The sequence below is a fragment of the Cryptomeria japonica genome, chromosome 7, assembly GCF_030272615.1.
Source record: "Cryptomeria japonica chromosome 7, Sugi_1.0, whole genome shotgun sequence".
Lineage (NCBI taxonomy): Eukaryota > Viridiplantae > Streptophyta > Pinopsida > Cupressales > Cupressaceae > Cryptomeria > Cryptomeria japonica.
Genome location: NC_081411.1, coordinates 445,743,671 through 445,766,493, shown reverse-complemented (window position 1 = coordinate 445,766,493; position 22,823 = coordinate 445,743,671). Strand labels below are relative to the sequence as shown.

The 22,823-nt window shown below is 38.1% G+C and overlaps 1 protein-coding gene across 3 annotated transcripts in view; it reads right to left on the bottom strand.

Moving 5' to 3' along the window:
* The window catches only part of LOC131030393 (GPI ethanolamine phosphate transferase 1), a 246,115-nt gene extending 224,810 nt beyond the window's left edge, over positions 1-21,305 (bottom strand). Inside the window, exon 1 of one of the 3 annotated variants that reach the window (XM_057961198.2) lies at positions 20,862-21,305. In XM_057961198.2, the coding sequence (XP_057817181.2) occupies positions 20,862-21,093 (232 nt within the window). In that variant the 5' untranslated portion in view covers positions 21,094-21,305. The remainder of the gene's footprint in view (positions 1-20,861) is intronic. The other 2 variants (XM_057961200.2, XM_057961197.2) reach the window with 2 other exon arrangements.
* Positions 21,306-22,823: the final 1,518 nt, after the last annotated feature.

The window sequence follows — 22,823 nt, the reverse complement described above, 5'->3', positions numbered from 1 at the left end:
CATGCTACAACATTAATTTTAAAACTTTTTTTGAATTATGCATAGCTTACTATCTTCTATTTGTTCAAACGTTTGTTTTTTATGTTCTCCTGCTGAAGAGTTTGGTGATGTTCTTGAACTTCTTTTGTCCATTCCTTTTTTTCTAGCCTATAATTAGCAAATTTTAATATCAAAATATTGATTTGCTCACCATTATTCTTGAGGGATATCTAAGTCTTTCTTAGAACAAAAGACGAAAATATGACCAAGTAGAACATCACTATCCATATTATTAAATTCTAAAATTATATGGATGGCCAAATCAATGGATACTTGCTAGATTTTTGGCCTTACAAGTAACTTGTTGAGTTTTTTTATGGTGAGAATTTGGTGATTACTCACCAAATTTTTGGCAAGCTTTCAAAAAACTTGACAAGCCGATTCCATTGACTCATGGGATGCCAGAAGCACAAAAAATCTCAAAATCTATGGTTTTTTTGCTGACAAAAGAAAAAACACCCCTCACTTCCTCACACAACAATCTTGCATACATTTCAACTAATTGCATGGATTTTTTGGCAAATTTGAAGGGCAGATTTGAAGAATTTCAAAGGCAGGTTTAAAACAAATTGCGTTTTGTTTTTTCCAGCCATTTAAATTCAGTTTAGCTACTAAAATCTAGCATTTACAATTTTACTTTTATGAGCATTTTTTGTTCATTTATACCAATTTTTTGAATGAAATCACTGTTTTTACTTTTTACTCCAATTGAATTATTTTGCTGATTTATATTTATTTAGGAATAAAATTGCTAAGTTATACTGAATTTATGCTGATTTATACTAATTTGTCCTGATATATAGTAATTTATGTTTGAATTTATACTGATTTTTTGTATTTAAAAATTAAATATGTTGTAATTTGTACTTGAAGGTCAAATACAACAGCAGATAGAGAACCCTTGGCCTCTAAATCAAGCTCCCACTCTACATCAGACTCAAGCTCAACCCAATTGATACCAATTATTGAACTTGTTCCTCTGGAGCCACTAACCCCACTTGCAAATATGTCGTACAAGGACCAACACCTAGGATAGCCATGTTTCTGTTTTCCACTGGTTGCCTAGTTTATCTAAGGATTAGCCAAGTCCTTTTATCAAGAACCCTAGATCAACGGCCAACAAATGGGATACTGATCAATGGCCATGTGGACCGCACTATCAAAACCTTGCTTTTATAATTTTGATCATGCTAGCAAGCCAGGGACACGCATCCTGTAGTGTCCCTCCTAGACTTACATTTTGGATTTATGCTCTGATAGACTTGTTTAGACTCATGGTTGATGTTTTGATGATATTTGATCGACACTAGTGATCTTATTTAGACTCTAGATGCTTGTTGATGATGATGGATATTTGATATGACTCATGATGCTGGATGATTTATATGATCGATGATACATTCTGGATTATTTTGATGGATGGATCTACATTGGATGGATTATATGCACTTGATTTTCCTATGTGGACTATATGATTTATGATGTTATGTTAGTTCTAACCCCTATTTCATGATTATGGTTTCATGCAATGCATTGATGTTGATATTGTGTGAGTGTCTTTGTGAAAGGGACGATGCCATATTCCATATCACTCATTGCGAGCATGATATGGTGTTGCGATTCTCTTTTTACTTGCCTGTTTATCATAATGTATATGTTGTATCATGTTTAGTGGTGGATGCAAGTTTGCAGGTACCGACATCGACTCCACCTGGTCTCACAGGTTTGAGCGTGTCCTATCCCAATGGCAAGTTGTTGGAGATGGCATAGTTTCTCTCACACACTCTAGGCTTAGGATGTATGCCTTGTCAGTTGCGCCACGGCGCAAGTTGGTGTTTAGAGTCTTGAGCTGATTGTTCATTTCCTTTTTGTCAATTTGCTTGAGGAGATGTGAGTATGTGTTTGTACCAATATTAATATTTAATAATGTTTGATTATTAAATATTAATATTATAGTTGATTATTTATTGATTAAGTATTTATTTATTATTTATTTGACATTTATTCATTTATTGTTGATAAATTTAATTTATTGATATTGATTTATGAGTTATTGATTATTTGGTATTTATTTAATTAAGGTTGATTTAATTGAATTGTTGATTTATTGTTTATTAATTATTCAATTATTATTTATTGCTTGATTATGATTTATTATTTATTTGATTTTATATTTAATTAGCTTTTATTTATTTATTTATTAATTGAGCTTTATTTATTGGCTTTTATTTATTTGATTTATCATCTATTTGATATTTAATTATTAGTTGCTTATTAAGTTTATAATAATATGAACATTAAATACAATACCCTTGTTGTTATAAAGTTATTTGAATATGTTATATTTTCTACCTACCCTCTTACCCTATTGGTTGATTCTATAGAGGTAAGTAAATAATATTAGTAAATGATATTTACCTCGAAATCATGCACGGTAGGTATGAAATATAGTTTTATCGAATTTTCTGATTGGTCGGGATTTTTCTATAGTTTGGAGTTTAATTTTTATTTATTAGGTTTTTGGAATGGTCGTTGGGTTACCATTCGGAAGAATTTTGGGTTTGATTCTGAGATTTTGAGGTTGGATTTGAGGATTTGAGTTGGATTGAAAATTACTTGTCTTGGTTTGCTGGATTGAATGCTCTTCAACGAATTCCCTTGCCTCTTCTGCGATTTTCCAGGTTGGAGCTTAAAACTCCATTCTCTGCAATTTATTTTGGAAAAGATTGTATGCTTTGCAACTGTTGAAAAGAGTTTTGGGGATTGCAATTTGGTGTTTATGATTTCATTTTGGTTTGGGGAAAGATTTGTTAAGATTTGATAATGTATTTTCATAAGGTGGAATTCTGAGAATGAAGGGTGTTGCCGAGAGTGCATAATCTGCATTTTCCCTTATTAGTTTTGTGTTCCTCTTCCCTATGATTTTTATTGAGTTTTAGAAGCCTTCACAGAATGATATTATCTTCCTTTGTGCATTTTCTGCACCTCCCTTATGCTTTTGTGGTTATTTGCAATTTCTTGTGATATTGTCGCGAGTTGATTTTGGTTGCTCTGGGAAGTTGATTCTTGGCATTGGTTGATTTGTAGATGGTTTGTGTTGTGTGTGAGTATTAAATTGCGTTAGAGATGTTGTGTTGAAGCTACTATTATATTATTGTATCTTTCTCAGTCATTGTGTGAGTTTGGTATAGTTCTGTGCGCTTTTGGATGTATTCTTGACTAAGAATTGTTGTTGAATCTATTTTTGAGATCTTGAATCTTTAATTTTGAGTTCCCTTATGTTATTTTCATTCTCCCGCACCTTCTAGGAGTGTTATTAAGTCAAATTGCAAGTCCGAGAACCAAACTGGGCAGTTTGGCCAAGTTTTGAGTTGATTTTATGTCTTTGGGCTCACTGTTTTCAAATGCGATGTTTCAAAGTCATATGCGCTATTTCAAGAGCCATATGTACTATTTCATTGATCATATGTGCTAATTTAAGTGCCAGATGAGCTATTCTGGGTTTCAGATGTGCTATTCTGGGTTATGCGCAATTCTGCTTGTATTTTGCAGTTTTCAGGGTTTCTGAGTTCTAGGTTTTGTCAGTCGGTTTATGGGGGTTTTCCAAAGGCTTTGTGTGATTGATTTGAGATTCTTTGAGGTGCCTAAGATGTCATATTGATTGTTTTAAGTGGATTAGTACTCCGGTTAAGGGTTTGTGCCTTATCGTTGAGGAGATTGCATTCATGTTGTATTGCTCCAGCTTGAGGGAGACTTCCTCGCTGTTGAGGGATGTTATTAGAAATTCAATGGATGTGTTTTGCCTCACTATTGAGGGTTGGATATGCTTTGGTTTATCTCTTGTTCCCATGTTTATGCTTTGGTGCATTGTTGTATTGGTTCTTGTGGAGGCTCTTGCTTGTTTATGGGCATATGCTTCATGTTATGTATCAGTTTTGTTCTCAGTAATGTTGTGGTTGTATTCATATTCTGTGTGAGCCTTCAAGTTGTTGTTATGTTATGTATGTTCTCCTAGAGGTTATGGTCCATGGATGGGAGAGTGTGCTCTTGCATGTATAGGACCTAGATTGTGAACAATAGATCTCTAGAAGGGGGTCTAGACCTATGGTTCCACATGAAGAGTTTCTTTTGTAATTACAAGTGATAACCTTAATAATTGATTCGCAGGTTTGGGTAATTAGGATTCACTTAATCAAGATCAGAAATTGGTTTATGTATGCCCCAATGGAGAATCTCAAGGAGGTGGTTTTGGGATGAGCTTGGGAAGACTGTAATACCGATACCTTTGATTACTGAAATACACCATTCTACCGATACCACTTCACCGGTCAGTGTTAGACATCAATGACAAATCTTAGCTCATATACCGGTTCTCTAGATTGACCGGTTTTGTCAATGCCAACAATCTCCCCCTTTGGCATTGATGGCAACACTTCAGAATTTGTCTTATTAGTTGCACGTTCTTCCTTCATTTATGTACCGGTCATTACTTCTGCCCTAAGTAATGAATATCTCCCCCTAACACTGTTAATACTCTGATACAGCAACTTCAGCTCAATCACTACTTACCAATGCTCAAACACTATAATCATATCTCCCCCTTTGACAACAATGCCAAAAATTCATTTCTGTACACTTACAAGATTGCTCCCCCTAATCGGAGTAGTCCACAATTATCAATCTAGTCTTAGAAAAAAAAATTGAAATCATACCAGATTGATATAGAGCCCTTTTTGCTTACTTTACTGCAGGTAGGGGCATCACCCCCAACTTACCTCTGAGATATTCAAAGGTGTCCTTCTGTAGTGGCTTGGTGAAGATATCAACCACCTGCTCTTTTGTTGGGATATACTCCAACATCACTTCCTTTTCCTGAACTTGTTCCCTTAGATAGTGATAATTGATAGCTATATGCTTCGTTTTGGAATGCATCACTAGATTCTTGGATATGTCAATGGCACTGGTATTGTCACAATGAATCACTACCGGTCCAATCACCTTTTTCTTGGATACCTTCCAACAATTGCTTGATCCAAACTATTTGTGTGCAGTTGATTGCAGCAGCTACATACTCAGCCTCGGCTGTAGATTGAGATATGCAATTTTGTTTCTTGCTTGTTTAAGATACAATCCTATCTCCAAGAAAGAATGCACCTCCACTAGTGCTCTTTCTATCATCAATGTTCCCTGCCCAATCTGAATCAATGAAGACACTTAATCTGAAGTCTCCCTTATGTGGATACCAGAGACCATACTCATCAGTCCCCTTGAGGTATCTAAATATTCTCTTGACTGCCACCATGTGAGTCTCTTTCGGATTTGCAGAGAATCTGGCAACCAAGCCAACAACTTGTGCTATGTCCGGTCTACTATGGACTGCATACTGCAACTTACCGATCATGGACTGGTAAAGTGTCTCATTTACTTCTTCAGCTTCATCATATTTAGAGAGCTTGCAACCTGTAACCATTGGAGTTCCAATAGGTTTGCAATCTTCCATTCCAAAAGTTTTCAGAATTTCCCTTATGTACTTAGTCTGACTAACGAAAATGCCATTCTTTAGCAATGAGACTTGCAGGCCAATAAAAAAATTTATTTCGCCAATCATGGACATCTCAAATTCTTGCTTCATTTGTTCTGCAAAACTTCTACTCATCTCGTCATCTCCTCCAAAGATGATGTCATCTACAAAGATCTCAACAATTAGATGTTTACTTTCAGCTCCATTCTTCAGATACAGGTTACTATTATCACTGGTTCTTTTGAACCCTATGCTTAGTAGGTATGAGTGCAGCCTCTCATACCAAGCTCTTGGTGCTTGTTTTAGCCCATATAGAGCCTTCTGCAACCTGCATACCATATTTCTTCCATATTCAGATGTGTTGTGACGTATTCACACATCGCCCCATTGCAAATGGGGACCCCTACCTTTTGCTTTCTAGGGTTAGTTTTCTTGGTCTTCTAGGTTCTTGTCTATTGACCTTTTGCATTTGAAGGGTCACCAGGGGGCTCATTAGGATAGCAGGCTCTGCTTGAGTCAGGTGGATCTACTCAAGAGGTCAGGTCAATTGAGTCATTAGGGGTAATTTAGATCATTCCTAGGGTGTTTTTTGTGTACTATCTGGTTGCACTTCAAGTTGCTAAATCAAACCTTGGTTGAATGCATAATGTCCTCCTAGGTCCCATCCCTTACATCAAGGACAGAGCGAATTCGCCTTAAGGAGTCTGGAATGTCATCCTGATCCTCAAATGTCCTGAAATTTGGCTAAGTTTGGAATGTCATCCTGATCCTGAAATTTGACTAAGCTTGGAAAATTGAAGAATCCTCCAAAAACTAGATTTTGCATTATAACTCCTGGAGGTCCGAAACCACTCTCAAACATCCTGACAATATATATGGAATATAACTTAAAGTATAAGAATGTTATATTCCATATATGGATCCTAACGGAGAGACTAAAGACAAATTTCGCTCCTAACCCTTCACTAAGGGCATCAAACAATGGACATACATGGCAAGGAAAGGGATCAAGGGTTGAGTCTAAGGCAAAGCCAAGTTGAAGAGAAGTCAATTTGAGCCTAGAAGAGCAATTTCGCTCCTGACCCTTCCAAAGGGTCCAGAGCGAATTCCTTCATAAGGCATTCTACCTTGCCCAAACCTATGAACTAATCCTTGTCCCATGCATTTTGAGAGCAAAGCACTTGTTTGGATAAAGAAATGTGAAAATGAAGTCAAGATTTGAGCCAAAGGATGAATTTTGCTCCTGACCCTTCCAAAGGGTCCAGAGCGAAATTCATATAAGGCCCTATTTCTTCACAAAATCTTGAGCTAGATGCCAACTTGAGGAGCAAATTCACTTGATCATGATGGAAGGAGGCCTAAGAAGATATATCCAAGCCAAGGAAGGGAGGAAAAAGGTGAGAAATGAGCCCAAGTAAGAATTTCGCTCCTGACCCTTCCAAAGAGTCCAGAGCGAAATTCACATAACCTTCATTTTCTTCCTTGTCATGGCCAAGTTTTGGACTTCTAAGGCATGGTTGGAGTGACCTTGAGGTGTTCTAGCCTTTGAAAGAAGGTTTGAGGCGATGAAATGGTGAAAATCAACCTAGACATGAATTTCGCTTCTGACCCTTCCAAAGGGTCCAGAGCAAAATTCTCCATAAACCTCATTTTCTTCCTTGTTTAGGCCAATATTTTAGTTCCTTGGGCATATTTGGAAGTGGATTAACATGTCTTTGCCTTTTGAAGTGATGGGATGTGAAAGAGTGAAGGATTTTGTCCTAAATCTTGAATTTCGCTCCTGACCCTTCCAAAGGGTCCAGAGCGAAATTCTTGAAAACACCTATTTGCCCCTTGGAGGAGGTCAAATCCTTGGTTTTTATGGCGTGGATGGAAGTGAAGTGATGTGTCCTTGCCTTTTGAGGTAGATTGGAGTTGAAAAAATGAAGAAATGAGCTCAAGACATGAATTTCACTCCTGACCCTTCCAAAGGGTCCAGAGCGAAATTCCCAAAATCTCCCTTTTCTCTCAAATTTGTGTCAAGCCAAGTGTGGATCAAGGTGAATTAAGCTTGGAGATACCCCTAGGCATTCCCTTGAATAGCTTGTGACCACCAAATGTGAAGGAATTGAGCTAAAACTTGAATTTCGCTCCTAACCCTTCCAAAGGGTCCAGAGCGAAATTCTCTAAAGGTCCTGTCCTTGGCCATGATTTGGAGCAAATTTCTCCTTTCAGGCCTTCTTAGGGGTCAAACAGGTGTTGCCTTCATGAGAGAGGGATCCAAAGTTGAGTGTCAAAGGAAAACAAGGTATGAAGAATGAATCTAGGTGAAGGAAAACAAGCAAATCTTGAATTTCGCTCCTGACCCTTCCAAAGGGTCCAGAGCGAAATTCTCAAAATCACCTAGTTTGCTCATGAAGAAGACTAAGATATGGATTCCTAGGCCTTGGTGGAGAGAAGGCTAGCATGTGCTTGTCTTGGGAGGCAATTTGGAGTAAGGAAATGATAGAATTTGAGCCCAAGGAAGAATTTCGCTCCTAACCCTTCCAAAGGGTCCAGAGCGAAATTCTTAAACCCTCTATTTTGCTCCCAATTTTGCATCAAGCCTAGTGTTGATTGTAATTAAAAAACATCCTTAGGCATGCATTTGATCAAGTTGTGGTCACAAAATGTGATTTGAGCCAAGAATGCAAATTTTGCTCCTGACCCTTCCAAAGGGTCCAGAGCGAAATTCTCTATAGGTCCTATCCTTGGCCTATGTCCCAAGCGAAATCCTCTTTTTTGGTCTTTTTGGGGGTCAAATCAATGATGTCTTTAGGAGAAAGTGATTCAAAGGTCAAGAGAAGTTCAAAGCTAAAGGAATGTGAATTAAGCCTAAAATGCAAAATTTCACTCCTGACCTTTCCAAAGGGTCCTGAGCAAATTTTATTATAGGGCCCGTCCCTGGAGAGGATCTTGAGCGAATTTCATTCTAATGCCTTCTTGTCAAAGATATGAAAGGAAATGCTATGTTAGAATGAATTTATTATGTATACTTAATCACCTTTTGGTTTGTTTTGCAGGTGGAAGAAAATCAGGCCAGGACAAGGACGACCTATTCTAATCCATCATCGTCAAGGACATTCCAAATGCATAAAGGAGGACTCAAGGTGTTTTAAAGAGTTGGAAGACTACAAGTGTTCGAGGAGTTGCAAGCTATCTCCAAAACCTTCATTTCGCCACACAAAGGAACCACATGATGACAGAGAAGAATGACCTTACCAACACTTCAAGGCGAGGTGAGCGACCAGAGAAAGAACACTTGACAGTGAGGAAGCCTCATCAAGCACATGGAAGTCAAGGAGGTACATCATTCTTCGCATCAAGGACAGAGGAGGATCAACCAAGATACAAACGTCAAACAAGGTGGCATCCCAATCACTTTTCCTCCAGTCGGATTGGTCCACCTCAGCATGTCCAGATTCAATGTACCTAATTTATCGAGGACGGCACAAACTTCGATGTACCTACCCCTGCTTCCTATTGGTCCTCACTCCTTGAATGTAATTTTCTCATTGGTTAAGGAAGTTTGTTACAACAAACCCTAATTAGGGTTTCTATCTTGTAATCCTAGCCATTGATTGTAAGTCAATCAAAGTCGTCAATTTGTAAAGGGCTCTCTATATAAAGCCCTGGCTCTTCATTTGTAAAGGTTAATAGTCAAAGATTAGTTAATAGTTAGGAGTTAGCAAAAGAGAGATAGGCAATAATTAGTAGCTCAATAGTAGATAGCATTTTAGAGTAGAGTAGAAAGAGAAGGCAAAGATTGTTGCCAAGACATTGTTGCAAAAGACATGTAAACTTCATTGAAGGAATGGTGAATTCTATGTGTCGATTCTACAATTTGCATGGTCTCTATACTTCTCAAATTTAATTTCATGTTATTAGATGAATGGAAGAAATTTGTATGATCAATGGTGAAATTTGTATGATCAATGGTGAAATTTGTATATCCATACTACTAGCGGTGTGTTGATTGCAAACTTGCCTTGTGTAGTCGACTGGAGTCATTCAGCTTAAGCTTAACTCCAGTTATCGCTTCTTCATTGATATGCATCAACTTGATGGTGTCTATGCTTGTAGCAGTGATTTGAACATCATAAAGCTACCCTTAGAAGATCGCACTAGCCTTGTGGAGATGATCATAGCATGTCAAAGCAAGACTTGGTTAGAGTTTCATCAAAGGTCATCCATTGCTCCTACATTCTTAGCATTAGAATTAGATTCCTCTCCAACCCTTATCCTTTTTTCCCTTTTTTAGAAATCAAGGATCAGTAAAGACCCACGTTCCAGTGATATCCAAAGTAAATCACACGCTCAGGTCATCAAATGTAAATCCCCTTGTGATTCCAGCAAAATCACATCATACCGCAAGAGCTTATCCACAAGTAGAGAACCTACATATAAGAACCTTGGAGTTGCTCCGATTGATCCTTCTGCGAAATCTTCAGCATTCGGAGAAACTTTGTTCAAGAGAGGATAAGATACCTTGGTATTTTATTCTGTGTTCGCATGTGCATGAAAAACACATCAACAAGATGCAAACCCTTCCGGTTGCTCAATGTACACTTCTTCCTCTAACACCCCATTTAAGAATGTCGATTTGACATCCATTTGGTAAACTTCAAAAAATTTATAAGCAGCATAGGCCAGCAAAATTCTGACCCCTTCCAGCCTGGCCACCGATGCGAAGGTTTCTCCATAGTCCAAATCTTCTTCTTGAGCATAGCCCTTACAGACTAATCTTGCTTTGTTTCTTATCACTTTACCGGTTTCATCCATTTTATTTCTGAACACCCACTTAGTGCCTATCACATTTTTGTTTTCCGGTCTGGGCACTAGAGTCCATGTATCATTTTTCTCAATTTGCTTCGGTTCTTCTTCCATGGCTTTGACCTAGTCATCATCTTTTAGAGCCTCCTTTGCTGTTTTGGGCTCAACTATGGAAAGCATACAACAATTCTCTCTTGCTCTTCTTTTGGTTAGAACTCCTGCATCTTTGTCACCGATGATATTTTTTGCAGACTGATTGTTTCTAACATACTTAGCCAATACCGGTTCACTTCTTGGAGCTTCTTCAACCGGTTGTGCAGGTTCTACTTCACAGGCTTCTTCATTTGCCACTTCAACGGGATCTTCTTCAGTAGGTTCCACCGGTACAATGTACTCGAACCCTTTATAGTCCTCCAATTCACTCTTACTGTCCTGTTCATTCTTCTCAGAGTACTCATCTACTCTGACATTTGCACTTTCTACAATCTTACCTGTCCTTGTATTCAAACACCGATATGCCTTACTCTTTGTGGAGTAACCTAAGAGGGTCCCTTCATCACTCTTGGGATCAAATTTTCCAATGTACTCATCCCTCTTGATATAGCACCTACTTCCAAATGCTTTGAAATAACAAATATTAGGTGAATATCCACACCATAATTCATAGGGAATTTTATTTGTCCCTTTCTTTACCTGTATCCGGTTCAAGGTGTATAAGCAGTGCTTATTGCTTCTCTCCAGAAAATATGTGGAATGTCCTTTTGTATCATCAGAGTTCCTGCACAATCAATAAGAGTTATGTTTCTTCTTTCAGCAACCCCATTCTGCTGAGGTGTTCTGGGTGCAGGCATTTGTCTCATAATCCCATGTTCTTCGCAGTAATTCATGAACTCTTGAGAGGTGAACTCTCCTCCTCTATCTGATCTCAGACACTTCAGATTCTTACCGGTTCCTCTTTCTACTCGAGCCTCTAAATACTTTAAACATGTGAAAGGCTTCAGATTTTTCCTTCAAGAATACAGCCCACATCATTCTTGAGAAGTCATCCACAAATAGCATAAAATACCGATCTCCATAGAAACTCTTGGTTCTTATGGGACCGCACAGGTTTGTATGAACTAAGTCCAGCACATTTTCAGATGAAAAGGATTTACTGCTGAAACTAGACCCAGCCAACTTTCCTGGTTGACACTCTTTGCACATAGCATTTTCAGGTTTTACTATATTAGGCATACCTCTGACAGACTTTGTCTTACTGACTTTTGCTATGCTATCAAAGTTAACATGACACAGTCTTTTGTGCCACAACCAACAGTCTTCTACCTTAGCCATTAGACAACTACCTATGGTGGTGTCTAGGTGAAACAGATTGCCTCTTGACTGTTTACCGGTGGCAATCAGACTTCCTGATTTGTCATTTATTTTACATATTCCTTCATTGAATTCTAACTGGTAACCCTTGTTGTTAAGTTGTGCAACACTTAACAAACTATATTTTCTTCTACCCAATAGACATCATCACAATTTGTTTTGTCATTCAGGGCTATAGATACCTTACCTTTTACTGCACAAGGAGCATCATTTCCGAATCTCACAGTTCCTCCATTGCAATCCTCCATGCTGAGGAATTTGTTTCTGTCACCGGTCATGTGGTGAGTGCAACCACTATCAATCACCCATTCTCCACACCGGTTTGTACTAGAAATCAGTGCCATATCTCCTTCCTCTGTGCTATCCTCCTTGACTACCACAAATGTAATTCCATCTCCATCAGATCCTTTTGATTCTTCATCAGTGACTCCTTCTTCTACAAGATAACACTCCTTGCTCTTGTCCCTGTAGCTTCTGAAATTATCCTTCATGTCTCTATCATTGTCAGGACATCTTGAAGCAATATGACCTATCTTATTACAGGAGAAGCACTTTAAGGGTAGTTTACCTTTATACTTTCCTTTTCCTCTTAGCAATCTTCTTGCCAATAAAGCTTCAATTTCATCTTGCTCTTGTTCCTCAGATAACAAATTGTCACTTTCATGGGAATGACCGGTTCTGTTAGTAGAACTACTTCCGGTTTCTTTCCTTCTCCTTGTTGGTGCATGCATCATGGAGGCTTTGAAAGCAGCATCAATCTTTGGTACGTTGTTGTCATAATTACTCAGTTCAAAAGCAGTCAATTTACCGATCAGTGAGTCAAGAGATACATTAACTGTTCCCAAGGATCTAATTTCCTGGATAGCAGAGACCCTTATGGCATATTGTGGTAGCATGGTTCTCAGGATTTTTCTAACCATATCATCCTCCTCAAGCTTTCCTCCAGCACTTTTAATGGAGTTTACTACATCCTTTATTCTCTTGCTATACTGGTCTATGTTTTCTCCTTCCTGCATCCTCATCTCATCATATTTTCCTCTCAGGCTGTCTACTTTTGCTTTTTGAACATGAGGATCTCCCCCATAGACTGTCTTCAGATTATTCCATATATGAAAAGCTGTTTTCAAATCTTGAACCTCAGCAAATTCATTATCAGAAAGAGTGCTGACAATCAGATCCATAGCAGCAGTATTATCTTGCCTTTCCTTGATCTATTCTGGAGTGAGAGTCCCTGAAGGTTCAATGTACTCTATGATTACATGATTCCAGTAATGTTCTCCTAGGGATCTTAGATAAAGTTTCATTCTTCCACACCACAAGGTGTAATTCTCCTTAGAGAACTTAGGACCCTCCTTTCGCATCATCTTGGACCTTTCCTTAAGCTGATTAAGCTTCCTCTGATTCTAAGGACCTGATACCAATTGTTAGTCCCAACCGATGCTAAGAGGGGAGGGGTGAATCAGCACTTGATCAATTTTTCACAATTAAAACTTTTTAACTCTAATCTAAACTTATTTAATATTCATCAATATACTTAATCACTGAAGTACAATATGCATGCATGAAAAGTTGACAATGAAACCAAGATTTATCTCGTGGAAACCCAAATGGGAGAAAACCACGGTGTGAGTAGGAACTCACAAAATTTGTACTCTTCTGGAGTACGCCCGGTGAGGAGCCATCCCTGTTAGAATATTACAAAGACACTGTTAGGTGCCACCTGGTTAAGGGATTTTGATTAAGGTTGGTTAGTGCCTTTACCCTGTTAAAGGTAGCCTGATTAAAGGACTTAAGAACATCAATTAAGATGTCACCCGGTTAAGGGATTTTACAAAGGGACCTGTTAAAGTCCGCCCGGTTAAGGGATTTAAGTTGCAATGGTTAGAAAGCAACAGATGGATGATTTGTTGAATTAGCTACTGATAGCTTGATCATATCACGATGAGAATCACACTCTATCCACACCGATTGTGTCTGCTCTGCACAACACCGGTTTTCTTCTTACACCTTCGACTCTACACTCTGTCGGTTCTCTAACCTTCGGCTCTATACTCTGTCGGTCCTCTGACCTTCGGTTGTGAACTCTGCCAGTCCTCTGACCTTCGGCTCTGCACTTTGTCGATCCTCTGACCTTCGGCTTTGCACTTTGCCGGTCTACCTCAAACACCCTCTGCTCTCCTAAATCCTTTTAGCACTTCCTCTCACTCTGGTCTTCACTTTGGATCGCCTTCTACAAGATCTGCCTTTTGCAAATTTTACGATCAAATCTTTCTGAATGAATTCAAAAATACTTTATACATTTTCTGCTGACACCTTCAGGTGTTCCCTCAATCAAAGCAATCCCAGATTGCGGAAGATTTAAAATTCAAAATCTCCCACTATTTCTCTGCGCACCCTGCAACAATTCGGCCAAGTGTTCAACGAATTCTGCCACCGCATCTTCCAAAGATAGTAACTTTTGGGTCGAGTTCAGTCAATTAAGTGTGAACCAGAAAATCCACAGGTAATCATGCTTGACTACATGATAACTAAAGTTGACCTTACCAATTTATGATTTGGTGTAGACACAAGCTCACCAACTCACCTTTTACCACCGCAATTGAATAACTGATCACCACTCCGAGATTTATGGTGATCACCTATCTTCCTTCTGTCATACCGGTGTACCGATATACCACTGCACTTCGATATTACCAGTTCATCCTTTGATTGCCGGTTTGTTGTGCTAGCATCAAGTCTCTTCCCTTGTTTGCCAATGAGGTTCCGATTTGCATATAACCTCAAGTCTTCTTGCCTGAGTCATTTTTTTTGTGACTTCATCATCATTAGAATGACCGATCTTCTTGAATGACAGACCGGTTGGATTAGTCTATCTTCCCTTTAGCTATTGAACTTTTGGTCATTTGTTTCCAGTGTTGTTTCCATGTATTTGTAAGCCATCACCTTTGCTTACTGAAATACACCATTCTACCAATACCACTTCACCGGCCAGTGTTAGACATCAATGACAAATCTTAGCTCATATACCGGTTCTCTGGATTGACCGGTTTTGTCAATGCCAACAAGCTCATGGAAATGAAAAAGAGGATTGAAGTTTTGGAAGCAATGGGGCAGCAAGAAGACAATAAATTAAGAGAAATTACAAAAGTAAGATGGATCCTTGAAAGGGAGAACAAGGCACTAAAAGAACAGATAATGAGTTTGCAAAACAGTGGAGAGAGGGGGCAGGAAGAATTAACCAACGTAAAACAAGGATTAGAACAAGCAGAAACAGCAAATAATGATATTTCAGAGTCAACGAAAATTGGTATCGTGGCACAGCTGGAGGAGTTTCAATCGATAGTAAAGGACATGGCATTAAGAGAAGACAAACTAGAGGAGCAGATAAAGGAAGCCAAATCTTGGGCTGAAGTTGTTAATGAACTAACAAGCAAACAAAAAGAAATCATAGAAAACCAAATCAAGAGACAAATAAGAGAAGAAAAAGACAAACAAGACAAGGAGGTAAATATCATCATCAAAGGTTTAAAGGACTTTGGAGAGAAGGAAAGAACTGATATTCTAGCAAGGGATTTTCTCAAGGACAAGCTGAAATAGACAAGTTGTATTCAACAAGCAAATAGGATTGGGAAGAAAATAGGAGAAGGAAAGGATAGACTTGTGAGAGTTACTTTAAGAAGTTTGGCGGACAAATCTATGATTCTAAAAAATAGGGGGATGCTTAGAGGTACTTATATTTATTTAGATGAAGATTTGACTTTTGCGCAACAAAAAGAGCGAAGGAGAGAATGGGAGAAAGTGAAATCAGCTAGAGAAATAGGAAAATGGGCATGGCTGAAAAATGGGAAAGCTCATATCAGCGAACAATGGACACACAAGAAATAGGGATTCGGGGCCCCCCGAGAGTATATAAACATGGTAAGTTGGAACTGTAGAGGTTACCCATGGAGAAGAGGACCGAGTTTGGGGCCCATAGCAGAGGGAAAAGACATTATTTTTCTTTTGGAAACACATGAACATGAAGGATGCAGAGTTCCAGATATTGAAGGATACATTAAATTCTTCGTGTGGAATGAAGAAACGGAAATAGGTAAAGGACATGGAGGGATAACAGTCCTAATAAAGGAAATATGGCGGGATATTATAAAATTGGAGAAAGAGGATCCAAATAAACAAATCATATGGCTGAAAATAACAGATATTGAAGACACTATCTGGGTGGCTACTTGTTATTTTGCCCCCAAAAGTTCAAAATTTTACAAAAAGAGAAATTTGGATAATGAAGACCCTTATGCTGCATTAAAAAAAGATATTTCAGCTTATAGCAATGTAGGGGAATTATCTTAATTGGAGACTTCAATGCTAGGACAGCAAACAATCAATCTATTCAATTGAGCAATGATGTAGGAGAAGACAACAACCCCTTATGGTTAGGGGAAAAAAAGGATCACCTTTGGAAACGGAATTCACAGAACAGGAATGGGAGTGTTTCACACTTTGGGGCAGAGTTGTTAGGCCTTTGCAACTTATATGGAATGGTTATATGTAACGGCATGAAAAATTGGCCAAGATCCAACAATGTTACTGTTGTCATTTTATGACACCCTTGGTCCATCAGTGAGAACCGATCAGAGATATGTTCTATGGACCAGCACTACCTGAGTTGATCAAAGATAAGCAATGGAATCATGAAGTGTGATGTGTTGTCTTGTCAGAAGGAAGTTCCTAAGTCTTCTCTTCCTCAACCCTCGAACTCCGGAACCCCGAAGTTCCCAAGTTGCTAAGTCCTCAACCCCGGAACTCCGGAACCCTGAAGTTCCCAATTTGCTAAGTCTTCTCTTCCTCAACCCCGGAACTCCGAAACCCCGAAGTTCCCAATTTCCAGCTTCCTTCCAGCTTGCAACACTTCCAGATGGCGTGATCAACACTCAAAGCTCTTAATGCTCCAACAACTCTAGTGACTTGTACACCTTCTTTCGTGGAGCTACAGGAGCGCATTTAATGATTTTTGTAGGATTTCCATCAAGTGGAGTACAAGGCCATGCTTACTTGTGGTTACTTATGTCATGCCTGCATGCTCTGACTTTGGAATGTCAGACAATCCACTTTTTGGGAGTCCTTTCTTCTTGGGATTGCGTTGTCAAGGTATGGCCAAGTTGCTTGCATGTACACAATGTCAGGTGCATGCACTTCCCTGCATTCCCTGACTGACATTTCCCTGCACACACAAGGGTCAAGGCTTCTCTTCCTTGACCAATGGTCTCTCCTATGCGACCAGTTTTCTATATAAGGATGTTATGCCTCATTGTAAAGGGTTCTCTCCCTGCTGACTCGAGCTATTCTATGCTCTTTCACTTCTCTTAAAGACTTGTATTTATCTTGCATTTTTGCAACTGTAAGTTTGGCCATTGGCCTTATAATGAATTGAAATCACCATTCTTGCCTTACTTCAACTTATGTATGTTGTGTATGTGTTCTTACCTTCATTATAAGTGTATGTTTGTGGCTTTCTTTCACATATATGCTATGTTAACCTCTTTTTGGGTGTGACTTGTGGGAAACCTTCCCCCCTCTTGACATTCAGCAAGTTCTAACCTCCATACATGAGTTGAGGTCATTCATGCAACTGAAGTTTGTGCATCTCCTGGGTATTTCAGTTGATTCTTTGTGCCATTTTAGGTGGGGAGAGAAACATCTCTTATCTTGGTGCATCACCTCCTTTCATTTTGAGCATTTCTCTCTTCCCTTTTCCTCTGCAAGTTGTTAGGATAGGATTAGAAGTAAGATTTGGAGTGTTGAGTTGGTTCAACACCTGCACTAGGATTGAGAAGGAAGTCGGCCTTCTCCGGAGATTCAACCCCCTTGCGCAAGGTCCCACACTTTCGGGTTGTTTCCATGTTTCACAAGGTTGTTGAGTTGATAGCTCAACAAGGGTGCAAATTTTTGTGACAATAGTTACTTGCAAGACTTACAATGGGCAAAACGTGGTAAACTATGTAATATGTTCTCAAAGTTCTATTTCCAAGTTGTTGAACTTCAACATTGAGAGATGTCCCATAGAGTTGAACTCTGATCATATGCCTCTTTTTATTAAGCTCGACATAAATGCTACAGGATTACAAGAAGAACAGAAACAATCTCACAGGAAGGATGTTAAACAAGGTAAAATCCTTATAAATCAAGAAAATCATGAGCTCTTCAAGGCTGCTTTGGAAGAGCACCTACAGTTGGCAAAAAATAGTGTAGAATACAAGGGTAACAAAAGAGAAAGAGAGTATGTCGGCAATAGCATGCTGATCCCTTTGATACACAAGGCTTTGAAAGTGTGCAAGAAGAACCAAACCTATGAAGAAAGTTTCAAATACCTTTCCAACTAACCCTTGGTATGACGAATAGTGCAAAGCTGCTAAAAAATCTCTTAAAGGGAAGGATTCAAGCAAAGAAAAAAAGATAATATACGAACAATTGATTAAATCAAAAAAAGAAAGATATGTAATTGCAAGGAGGAAAGAATTAATTGATTTGGGGAAGCACAATCCCAAAGGATTTTGGAAGGAGCTACAGCTAAAGAGAAAACAAATTGAAAACAATATCACAGGTGCCCAATGGTTAGAATATGCAAAGCTCTTATATGAGCGAACAAATGAGAAATGTAATCCACCCACAATTAAAACTTATGTTGAGCTTTTCTCATTGAAAGACATCAAACAAGGTATAAAGAATTTGGCAAGTGGTAAAGCACAAGACATTGATGGATTACAGGCAGAATTTTTAAAATGGGGAGTTGATCTCCTAGCTCCTCATATCTAGAAGATCTTTAATGGAGCTACTCAAAACAACTTTCCGGTTGAATGGACAACTAGTGTGGTTATTCCTCTTCACAAAAGTGGAGACATCAATAATCCTTCTAATTACCGTACTATTATGGTCAACCCTCTCTTTGGGAAGCTTTTTGGGAGCATGATAGAGCGTAGAATCAGTAAATAGGCAGAAAAAGAGGGAAAAAGAGCAAGAGGTCAGGCTGGTTTCCGGCCTAAACACTCCACTGTTGACCATTACATCACTCTAAGATACTTCATTGAAAAAAACTGGGACAGCCAGAGGAGAGGCCTTTTGCTACTTTGTTGATTTCAAAAAAGCCTTTGACACTGTCCCTAGGGATAAGCTTTGGCACAGAATGGAAGAGCTGGAGGTTCCAGAGGAGCTTAGAAAGGCTGTCCACAAACTCTACGAGCAGGTTAGAGCCAAAATCAGAACTAAAGAGGGTATGTCTAAATGCTTTGGTAGTGACATTAGGGTCAAACAAGGTTGTCCTTTTGTCTCCCACATTGTTTGGTTTATATATTGACAAACTTGAAGAGTGGATAAACAATACCAATGGAGAAGGCATCCAATTGGCGAAATACACGGTAAAGTTACTTCTATATGCGGATGACCTTATTCTTATTGCAAAATCGGCACAAGGTTTGAGAGAGCATTTGAAAGCTCTTGAGCTCTTTTGCCAGGAGGTTGGGATGCAAGTGAACACTAGCAAAACCAAAGTCATGATTTTTTCGTTGAAAAGGAAGATGCAGCAAGTTAATTTCATCTTCAAGGGCAGCCCCTTGAAGGTAGTGGTGGAGTACAAATACCTAGGAATTGATTTTCACATTAGGCTCAGCTAGGAAACATGCAGATCAAAGAGGATCCAAGGAGGATGGAGAGCCTTATACCTTCTTCAGAACAGATGTAGCAAAGCTGAATTGTGGGATTGGAAAACTAAGAAAACTCTTTTCGGTGTGTTAGTGGTGTCAGTTATCCTCTATGGGTGTGAAATATGGGGGAACAGCATGTCAAACCACAAATAGAGACAAATAGAAAGAATTCAAAAACATCTAATCACTAGCAACCTCAAAATCAAATCAACGATACCTTATGAGATTCTTTTAGCAGAACCTGGTATGTTCCCAATTGAAGCCTCAGCAATAATTTGATTGATATGCTCCTTAAAAAAGATTGAAAGTATGGATAAACACCGCTGGCCCAAAATGATTGCAGAAGAGGAGCTATGTCGTAGAAAGAAGACGTGGAATAAACAAAACAGCAAGTGGATGAACAAGTGGGACATAAATATGAACGACTGTCCCAGCACTAAAGAGGAGATAAAAAAAGTGGGTATTAGAAAAATTCAAGAATGTCATGTGGACAAAACAGTTAGGTAGAAAGAAAGCATACTATATTAAAGAATTTAACCATAGTTGGGAACATGATGAAAAAGTTTATTTGAGAGCAACGATTAGTGGAAAGGCCAAAATTTTAATTGCTTAGTTGAGGACTGGATCTCATCATTTGAGATGCGAAACTGGTAGGTGGAAGCTGCCCAAAGAAGACTGGGAAGAAAGGACGTGCATTTTCTGCAGAAAGAGTGCGATAGAAATAGAATGGCATTTCATCAAGGAGTATGCGGCATATGAGGATATTAGCATTCAGTTTGAGAACGAATTAAAGGTTGACAGCCTTAATGAACTTTTTGAAGAGACAAAGATTCACACAACAGCGAGTTTCTTACTCAAAATCCATAAGAGAAGAACCAACGTGGAAAAGAGCTTGAAAATGGGTTAATTTGGTTTCTTGGTCCCTTAGACCATTGGGTCTCGTGGACGTCATTAAAATTCCTTAATTCATTCATTCAACGGGCAGTTATTTCTTCCATGATCCTTTTACTTCATTTACATTAGTAATAATCAGAAGACATGGGAACCATCGAAGCACATGAGCATGTCGAAGTGCTATTGAACATAGAGAGAAAAAAGATGCTGAAACATTAACCCGGGAGTTTCACTAGAAAGCCTATTTTAGATTGGCAAAGCTTTTAAATTTGTCTAAATGTTTATAACGTATCAAAATGCGTCATTATACTCCAGAAAGAAACAAAGATCTCCTTTAACAAAACAGAGACAAGTTCCAGATAAATGAGTGTATAATTTTTAAGTAAACCACTGACGAACACCAAAACCTATTTTAGAAGCTCTCCCTCGAGTACAGATATCGAAAGGCAAAGTAAGAAGCTTTCCTAGTAAGTTCACTTCAATGTAGGAATTCATTCGTATTGGTTTTCATGCCCGTCATTATAGACAAAAAAAAAAAGGAGATTTAGTACCTATGAAAAGAACAACGCGTTCAGCAGGAGGAGTGATGCGAGGAGTGACGGGATCAATTCCATGTACAATGGGGCTCTTGAAGTATATATCGAAGATGCTCATCATATAGACGGCATGCAGCACGATACCCATCAACACCATCCATTTCTCCTTCTTCTTCCTCCATTTTTCATCTGTGGAGCTCAGTCTCACACGCACTGGAAGCCCGCTTATACCCGCCTCCGCTGTCATGGCTGCACTATTTACAACTGAAGGTACTCTGTGTTTTCTAGAGCACTATTTTAGACCCTTCTTGTTATGAATTATTAAACTCAATAGAAGTTATCATTAGCTTTTGCCAGTCTTCGCTGAAATTTTCTTCGAATTTGCAGATGGTGGGACTTCATAAGAAGTAGTCTTGGCGTGCGGTCGCATTGGAGGGGCTTCCGCATCTAAACTTGGGTAGGATTAGGTTTTATGGTATTCAATGAGATTAATAAAATTAGCATTTGTATAAGATGAGATGTAATGGAGTAGAAAAATACTTTAAAAGTTAGAGAGCACATTTTTATTTGTCAATAGAACATACTTTATTTTTATTTATTTATTTTATATAAAGATATTTAAAGTAAAATGTATTAGATATTTTTATTTTTTTAAAGAATATTAGTTTAATAAATTATTTTTATTTTTTAGATTGTATTAAAAATAATCAAAAAAAAATTTGTGAAGGTGTTATTTGATTTACAATTTAAAAACATACAATATTGAAATGTTTATAATATTTTTTTGGATATTTGAAATATGTTTATATACATATTTATTTATAATAATTTTTGTAACAACTTTTATTTTGTTTGGAAATTTAGCAATACATACACAATAGAGAAAGATGGATACTTGTCCAACCATCTTCAACAAAAGGATTCCTAGTTTGAAAAGATGTTTTGGGAAGAATTAGATGGTAAAGGCTTGATAGGAACCACCACCTTCCTAATGGCTCTCTTGAAACGGTATAAACTTTCCATCCATTTCTATGCATGATCACATTATATAAAGGAACATCGATGGATTGATCTAAAGGTGTGTTGTAGGTAAGGTGTTTCTTAGGTCTAAGATCTATCTATTATTGTTTTTCAATGCACCAATAATATACCACACTTCAATCAATATGAAAACTCATAAATATAGAATTTTGAAGTCCATAATCTTTTATGCAAACAAATATAGTAGAATAACAAACAGTCATGTTGATATTAAATGAATTTTCTGACCATCTCAAATTTTGTTGAACTTGGGCTCCTAATTATCTCTAGACCTTGAATATTTATGAAGCAATCACGGATACCTTTATAATCCCCTTTGTTATACTACTTCAATTCTCTTTGTTATTTGATAGATGTGAAAATGTTCCTATCAAGCTTCATCAACTCTAATAATTATAGAACTTTAGTACCAACATACAATGATCCAAAATTGATAATTGTGTGCCTTATCAAACAAAGAAAGTCAAAGACTTCTAAATAGAATAGTTCCACTTTATTTGCAACCTTAATGTAGCTTCTTTCCAAGGCCATTCTTAAAAATTAAAGTCATTGAATGTTAATAGGTTTAAAGGTGGTAATACACTAGAATAACATTAATTCTCGTGGCACCTCTCGACCTAATGTTACTAGCCCTATATAAATGGTAAAGAAGAACATAACATCCCCAACATTATTCTTGCCAATGCCACCAATCCTGCATGTCCGAGATTTCCTCAAGAGGAGTCATAAATATTCACCTTCATAATTCCATGAGGAGGGGGGAACCACATTCCTTCATGATTAACATTTTTTGACTTGTCAAGGTCATTTACCAATAGAGGAGTCAAGGTTCTCATCCAAGATATTCAAATTCCTTATGATTGCCAAATCACTTGGATCCATCAAAACTAAAATATCACATTTTATAGAAATGGTTTCCTAAAGTCTGTTGATGAT